At 39.2% G+C, this 8,595-nt stretch overlaps 1 protein-coding gene across 3 annotated transcripts in view; it reads right to left on the reverse strand.

Annotated features, from left to right (window-relative positions):
* LOC106868896 (H(+)/Cl(-) exchange transporter 7) overlaps positions 1-8,595 on the reverse strand; it is an 88,991-nt gene that overhangs the window by 51,763 nt on the left and 28,633 nt on the right. For all 3 annotated transcript variants that reach the window (XM_052975410.1, XM_052975414.1, XM_014914358.2), the window contains 4 exons: positions 7,144-7,287; positions 5,249-5,332; positions 4,176-4,334; positions 1,870-1,980 (listed from right to left, as the gene is read on the reverse strand). In XM_052975410.1, coding sequence (XP_052831370.1) covers positions 1,870-1,980; positions 4,176-4,334; positions 5,249-5,332; positions 7,144-7,287 — 498 coding nt within the window. The remainder of the gene's footprint in view (positions 1-1,869; positions 1,981-4,175; positions 4,335-5,248; positions 5,333-7,143; positions 7,288-8,595) is intronic.

An 8,595-nucleotide genomic window follows, 5' to 3' on the forward strand; every position in this document is an offset into this window, starting at 1 on the left:
ATATATATATATATATATATATATATATATACGCATAGATATATAATTCTACGAGGGGATCTCAAAAATTATCTGCAATTTAACCTTAACATATCTTTATATTTGTCACACTGCTTTCTGCACATGTGTGCTTATAGTTGGTGCTATTGTGGTCACGTGATCAAAGTTTGAGCTTGATGGCACCATTTTCCTTTCTGGCTTTACAGTGTAAGCATGGCCACTTCACTAGTAATGTGCACCAAAGAAGAACAAAGAGCAGGGATCTGAGAGATGGTAATGATGAACCGGTTCACCATTACCATCTCTTGAGCTTGCTGAATCTTCTAGTCAGTGGTGTCCTGCTCCCTCTTTATGTGTCACACTTGTCCAACCATTTTTAAACTTCTCGATCCACTCATACACATTTCTACATGGTAGAACACTGTCCCCGTATTGTGCTAAAAGCCTCCAATGAATTTCAACACCTGACACACCTTCCGACCAGAGAAATCAGATCACTACTCTTTGTTCTTCTTTGGTGCAGATTGCTAGTGGAATGGCCATGCTTACACTGGAAAGCGAGAGAGAAAATGGCACAATCAGGCTCAAACTTTGACCACGTGACCACAATAGTACCAACTAAAGGCACACACACACACAGAAGGCAGTGTGACAATAATAAAGATAGGTTACAGCTAAAAAGTTTGGATAATTTTTGAATTACCCTCATATATCATGGCACTCTGTCGTTTACGACGACGAGAGTCCCAGTTGATCCGATCAATGAAACAGCTTGCTCATGAAATTAACTTGCAAGTGGTTGAGCACTCCACAGACACATGTACCCTTAACGTAGTTCTCGGGGATATTCAGTGTGACACAGAGTGTGACAAGGCTGGCCCTTTGAAATACAGGCACAACAGAAACAGGAAGAAAGAGTAAGAGAAAGTTGTCAATGAATTGCTGCCATAGGTTTTAGTCAAGGATGTCAACCCCAGAACTTATTTTAGACTAGTATCAGTTTTAGCAATGTCCAAAAATACAAGACGTGTCCAAACCACACAAGCATGGAAAAAGCAAACATAAAATGTTGATGATGATGATGATATCAATCCACTTCTGACCATCTCTGGCTCTGAAATGAACCTTCTCGTTTTAAAATGTCCATTCTTCAGACTTCTCACCATAATTTTATGAAAAAGCCACTTTGTGTTCTGAATGACAATTTGATAGGGTTAGGGTTAGGGGAAAAGCAAGTTGTTTAACTGACCCTTTCTACATTCCTTGTGTTTTATCTTCAATTTGCTTCAGTCATTAGACTGCGGCCATGCTGGGGCACCGCCTTGAAGAATTTTTAGTCAAATGAATTGACCCCACAGTTGTTTTTCTTTTTTGAAGCCAGGTACTTATTCTATCGATCTCTTTTGCTGAACTGCTAAGTTATGGGGATGTAAACACACCAACACCGGTTGTCAAACAGGGGACAAACACAGACACAAAGACACACACGTGCATGATGGGCTTCTTTCACTTTCTGTCTAAAAAGTCTACTCACAAGGCTTTGGTTGGCCTAAGGCTATAACAGAAAACACTTGCCCAAGGTGTTGTGCAGTGGGACTGAACCCAGAACCATGAGGTTGGGAAGCAAACTTCTTACCACTGAGCCACACCTTGATTATTTTCAAAACAAAATGAAACACAGGCAGTATATATTGTTAGGATTATGATAAAGAAATGTGTAGGAATAACAACAACAGGTCTCAAAATTTCGTATAAAAATTTGCTAACCTGTAGAAGGAGTTCACCTATCGTAACAGGAAATTAGGTAAAAAATCTAAGTTAGAAGGAAAAGAAAATTCAAAAAAAAAAAAACAAAAAAATGATACTTACAGTAAATTTTCCAAAATTTATTAAACCTGGATATGTCAACTCCCAAGGATGGAATTTTATATAACTTCGGACTATATTAAGTGTAAATGTTGATATCATTGAACAGAAAAACTGGAAAAAGAAAATTATATATAAAAGTGTGTGTGATGGCATTTGAATTGAAAAGGAGAGAACTTTATAATCTTAATACATGAATGTATAGAATGGTATTGCAGTTAAGGTGTTGGAATCCTAACCACCTGGTCGTTAGTTCAAAAAATTACTTCACCTGTTATATTGTGCTTTTGAGCAGGGCACATAACAATCAGTCCCAGCTTCCCTGATGGACAGGAAGGCTCCTGTTTTTTTTACTTCAAAGTCGAACAGGTTACTGTTAAGAGCATCCAACTTGAAACACAACTGCACAAGCAAATTTAATTTTCAATAGGAAATTTAATAGGAAAGGAGATGCAAATGTTTACAAGGGTTATACAGCAATGAAACTCTGCAGGCTCTGCCCTCTTGGTCATGAAAAGAAATTTCAAAACAAATAGTAAGACTGTAGGAAAAATGAAGAAAGGTGAATGGTGTGTCAACCAGTGAAAATTGATAAAGTAATTGTGACTGGGCATTGTTCTAGGTCTGCAGATCATTTGATACATATATCTGAGAACCAACCTGCTAACAGAAGCATAGAGTAGACACCTTCTCGTGGCCAGTGATGCGTAAAAAATGTCATGGCAAACCACCTTTTGCTATGTTCCATGAACTGGTAACATTCCTTGCTGATCAGAAAATATGATGCCAGAATGCTGTATTTTGTCCCTCTGCAGCTGGAGGATTAAAGACCTACGATAGAAATGAAATGCAAAAGACCTAGAGCCTTGTTTCATGCAAACACAACAGACTATGTCAGAGTTTGTGTTAAGTCACAGTCTGGTTGGAAACGATGTCTATCATATTATTATTATTATTATTCTTTTCTACTCTTGGCATATGGCCTGAAATTTTTGGGGAGGAGGCCAGTCGATTAGATCAACCCCAGTACGCAACTGGTACTTAATTTATCGACCCCGATAGGATGAAAGGCAAAGTTGACCTCGGCGGAATTTGAACTCAGAGCATAAAGACAGACGAAATACCACTCAACATTTTACCCGGCGTGCTAACGTTTCTGCCAGCTCGCTGCCTTATCATATTATTATTAACCACAAAATTATTAACCATCAGCCAACAACCACCTTGAGTAACTTTTTGAGCTCCAAGTGTCTAACACGTACACAGATTACAAGGTAAATGTCCAAACGAGAATAGTAGTGACATATACACATGAATATAGACAACATTAGTTTGAAATTTTGGCAGAGGGCCAGTAATTTGAGGGAGAGGAGTTAAGTTGATTACATCAATCCCCAGTGTTCAACTGGTACTTATTTTATCAACCCTGAAAGGACGAAAGGCAAAGTTGACCTTGGTGGAATTTGAGCTTAGAATGTAAAAACGGGCAAAATGTCATTAAGCGTTTTGCCCAGCTGGCAGAACTGTCAACAGGCAAAATGCCTTTATATTGAGACAATGTAATCTGGAATCATAAAGCAGGGAGATGGCAGAATCAGAAACATGGTGGACAAAATGCTTAGCAGCATTTCTTCCAACTTTACATTCTGAGTTCAAATGCCACTAGGGTCAACTTTGTCTTTCCTTCTTTCATGGTCAATAAAATAAGTACCAGTTGAGCACTGGGGGAGGGGATGGGTCGATATAATTGACTTATCCACTTCCCTGAAACTGCTGGCCTTGTGCCATGATTTGAAATCAATTTTATGTGGAATCATGTGATCACACAAATACTTGAAAAATCACATTTATACAACTACAAGTTCACACACCAACACACAGAATCACATGTTCACATAACAACATAGAGAGTCACATGTTCATATAACATAGGGAGTCACATGTTCACATAACAGCATAGAGAAGTCGTATTCAGGCAACATAGGGAGTCACATATTCACACAACAGAGGGAATCCCCTGTTCACACAACACAGGGAACCTCCTATTCACACAGCATAGGGAATCCCCTGTTCACACAACACAAGGAATCCCCTGTCTACACAACACAGGGAATCTCCTGTTCACACAACACAGGGAATCTCCTGTTCACACAACACAGGGAATCTCCTGTTCACACAACACAGGGAATCTCCTGTTCACACAACACAGGGAATCCCCTGTTCACACAAAAACACTTGATATCACACGCAACGAACAATGAACCAGAACTGACAAAAACTAGAGTCTAGAAAGCAAAGTGGTAACTAACAATTTTCCACGTAAGGGCCTGGTTCCAGAAGCTAGCACCTTCCTCCAAGCTGAAGAGAACACCACCAACGGGGGCACCAAAAGCAGCAGCTACACCTGCAGCAGCACCTCCTGACACAAAATCTCTCTTCTCAGTATCTGTACGGAAGAATTCAAATACCTGTAAATAGAAGAAGAAAAGACAACAGGTTAATTAATCAAGGTTTTGTTGTCATCAAGAAAAACATAAAGAGACTTTTGTAATACAAAGCGTCAGAGGAACGACAGAATGTGACGAGAGAAGCTGAAAATTTGAGAAGTCCCTTATAGTCATTTTCACTTGTAAAATTCTTTACATAAAGCTTTAAGAATCAAAATTAATATTAAAGAAATAACTTCTTTGAAATAAGTATTATAATAAGGATTTAAAATATAGGGAACAGTGCCAGAAACTTAACAAGTGGGAACACTGAAATCTAACGATGACTTTGTTCTCTTTTTAGGAATACTTTTCCTGTCATCAGTCCATCATGGCATGAGCTGCATGAACTTGTTGGTGAGTCAGGTCAGCTCTTTTGAAGCTCTCTTTACAGATGGTCATCTTTAGTAGATAAAAGCTTGAACTTTTATGACGCTTTTGGAGTCTCAGGAGAACAAACTTGAAATTCTGAGAAACCTAAAATCTCCAATCTGATCTGGCAAGGTTTCTACAGCTAGATGCCTTTCCTAACACTAACCACTCAGAGAGTATAGTGGGTGCTTTTTACATGCCACTGGCATGAGGGCCAGTCAGGCAGTACTGGCATCGACCATGGATCCATCTTGGGTTATGGGCTTTGTGCTTCTTAGGGAAATGTTAACCCACATCTGGCCAAAATTTTCTACTTCTTTTTTTTATGGTCATAACAAGCAGATCTAGTCTTTCACACCTACTTTACAATGTCATTCTAAAAATAAACAACCATATCATTAAAACCTCAAAGCTACAAGATAATGCACGATTAATACAAAACAATATGAATAGATAAGCTTTACATTTAGCAGAATAATCTGAATGCTAAAGGGTTAAGCAAAAAAATAAATTGAAGTACTTACATTTAAATCAAATCGAAGTGATGATGATCTGCCTTGTGATATTCCTGCAGCAACAACTGCCCCTGAATGAATCATGGGACCTTCCTGGAGGAGTGGATGTGCAAATATTCATTAAGTTATGTATGCAAAAACATTATACACGGGTGTAGGTGAATGTATGTGTATATCAATGTATGCATATGAGAGTGTGCATGTGTGTGTGTTCATTGTTTAACGTCCATTTTCCATGCTGGCATGGGTTGGACGGTTTGACTGAGGTCTGGCAAGCCAGAAGGCTGCACCAGGCTCCAATCTGATCTGGCAATGTTTCTACAGTTGGATGCCCTTCCTATCACCAACCAGTCTGAGAGTGTAGTGGGTGCTTTTTACGTGCCACCAGCACAGGAGCCAGTTGGTAGGGTGTGTATATACATGTAAATATGTGTACAAAGTGGTATCAGAAAGTTCTTGGACTAGTTCTGTAGTTCACAGACAGATGGCACCACACAACTGCATGTACTGTGAGAGTTAGCAGTGACCTTCATGCGGCAGTGTGCCAAGTGACATCACTGTGTTTACTTCACAGGTTGTGAAATTTGTGTTATTTCGTGATCCTGTGTATGCCGTAGTCTGCTATTTTGTAATGGACAGGAAATTGGAACAAAGAGCTAACGTGAAATTTTGCATCAGATTAGGGAACTACAGAAACATTGAGCATGCTATGGTGATGAGGCAATGGGTCATATACAAGGTGTCAAGTGGTACAGAGGTTTCAAGAGTGGAAGAACATCCCTGGAAGATGATGAGGCAATCTGGAAGACCTGTCGTGAGTGAGTGCCACACCTGGAAATGCAGAGAAAATTCATCAGCTTGTGCAGGAGGATCGTCAGAGGACAATCGACAACGTTTTGAAGCATTTGAGGGAGGACATTTGGTGCAAGTGACCAGATCTGTGGATCGTGAAGAATCGGGTCCTCCACGATGACAATGCACCCTGACACTGAACGCTCCTCACTCGTGAGTCTCTCACCAAAAATAACAGGGTATCCCTTCCACACTCACCCTATTCACCCAATTTAGCATCTGCAGACTTCCATCTCTTCCCCACAATGAAAATGCAGCTCAAAAGGTTGCCGTTTTAACACCATTGCCGAGATCAGGTGCGAACTGCAGAATGTCCTGGACTTACAGAAAGCGACTTCCAGGCTGGATTCCAAAAATGGCAGGAACGCTGGGACCAGTGTATTGTTGTGCAAGGTGGCTATTTTGAAGGAGATGATGTTAAAACGTAAGTTATTTTTTAGTAAACATAAGTAATCCAGGAACTTTTTGATGCCACTTTATATATAGGTGAGTGTGTAGTGTAAGTCTATTTATAAAGTTTCATGACACAAAAGCACTGACCTAAGTTATGGAAGGCTTGAATTTCCTTATTTTCAGTGCTTTCAACATTTGAAATACACACAGTAATGTTCAATGGAGTGGATATTAACCTTAGGTTAACAAAGTAAGGGAGACAATTCTAAATGTTTTCCACATTATTACACTTCATCAGTAGAAGGTTAGCCTTCACCATTCCTTCCTGTCATTGTTGTTATTTGTTCTTTACTTTGCACGAGTGTGTGTAGTACAAAAAAAATCAAAAAATCTAATGATGCTAGGAAATGAGTTTATTTGATGATTAAATTAGGAAGAGATACTGACCAGGTGTTTAAGTAATAAAAAGGTGGGTTTGATTATTTTCAGGATTGTCAACAACAGAAATAACCAGAGCAAGATATGGCACCAGCATGAGTGCTTTTTACACGGAAACTACAAACATGTAAGCCTTTGCGTGCATGCATGTGGACACAGACACACACACAGAAAGGCTACATGCATGTAAAATAAGAATATTGTAAAATTCAGTGCCTTACCTTTCCAACAGCCAAACCTCCTGCCACAGCACACACCACGCCAAACACTTTCACCACTAATGTCTTCAGGCGTACGACTCTAGGAACTTTTACTCCATTTAGGAAACATTTGATTTGGGGGATCCCACTTCCAGATGCAACAGGCTACAAAAGAAAATCAATACATTAAAAGTGGCAGATCAGTTTGAAACTTAAGATAATTGTTTAGCATTCATGTGGTTCTAAGTTACATCCAACTCTGTGGGATCTTGCACAACTTTCGTCCACGAAAACCTAAGAGCAAAACATGAGGAGTGAAATTTGATAGACAGAAATTGTGCTGAAGCCAATACATAGAAGAATTGTCTTCTGCTTTGGTTGTCTCCCTTTATAGCCATTTTACTGTCTTTCTTCCTTGATATCTTTCCACCAATATTCATCATCATCATCGTTTAACATCTGCTTTCCATGATAGCATGGGTTGGACGATTTGACTGAGGACTGGTGAACCAGATTGCTACACCAGGCTCCAATCTGTTTCTCCAGTTTCCTAAACACTACTATTCTGCTTGGTTTTAATTATGAGACCTCTTTCAAGGATACAGTCAACAACATCAACGCTAGTACTTGACTCATTTTGTGGACAGAGGAAAAACGAAAGCCAAAGTTGAGATAGAGTCAGATTTAACCCTTCAGCATTCAGATTATTCTATCAAATCTAATCCTTATTTATTCCCATTGTTTTGAGTTAATCCTGCTTTATTTCATGATTTTGAGATTTCGATGATGTGATTGTTTATTTTTAAAATGACATTGTAGGATAGGTGTGAAAGACTAGATCTGGCCAGGTTGAACAGAAAATAGGTAGAATATTTTGCCTTGATATGACCAGATTAAATGCTAATGCTGTGGTTCTCAACTGGGGCACATATGACCCTTGGGGGTCCATATAAAATTTTGCTGTTAAAATTATGTCCAATAAAGTGGTTATTCTTCTAGAATACACAAAATTTTTTTAGTTTTTTTTTTTATACAATTCCTAATAATTTTATTGTGTCTGGGGAGAGTCGTTCTGTTTTAATGCCTTATTAACACATTGAAGGCAGTGCTCCAGCATGGCTGCAGTCAGAATGACTGACACAGGTAAAAGAACATAATTAAGGGATCAGCAACAGTTGCTTCACCACATACCGAAGTTCAGAAATAGCAGCTAAAGTGCTGATTTTCTGCGGTATTGCTTGTGACGCACATGGTAATTCTCGAGGAGGGATAAGAACTGGCTGGCCTATGTAGGTTCGGAGATGGTTTCATATTGTGCTGATGCACGATGTCGCTCGGTCGTGCATGCACACTTGCCAGCATCGTCGAATTTGCAAAACTGGAATATCATACTGATGAGGAAATGAAAAGTCTTTACTTTTCTAAGCCAGAAACGCGTATATAAGTAACTAAGACTAGTTTAGTTTGTTATTT

This window comes from Octopus bimaculoides, chromosome 2 (assembly GCF_001194135.2).
Source record: "Octopus bimaculoides isolate UCB-OBI-ISO-001 chromosome 2, ASM119413v2, whole genome shotgun sequence".
NCBI lineage: Eukaryota > Metazoa > Mollusca > Cephalopoda > Octopoda > Octopodidae > Octopus > Octopus bimaculoides.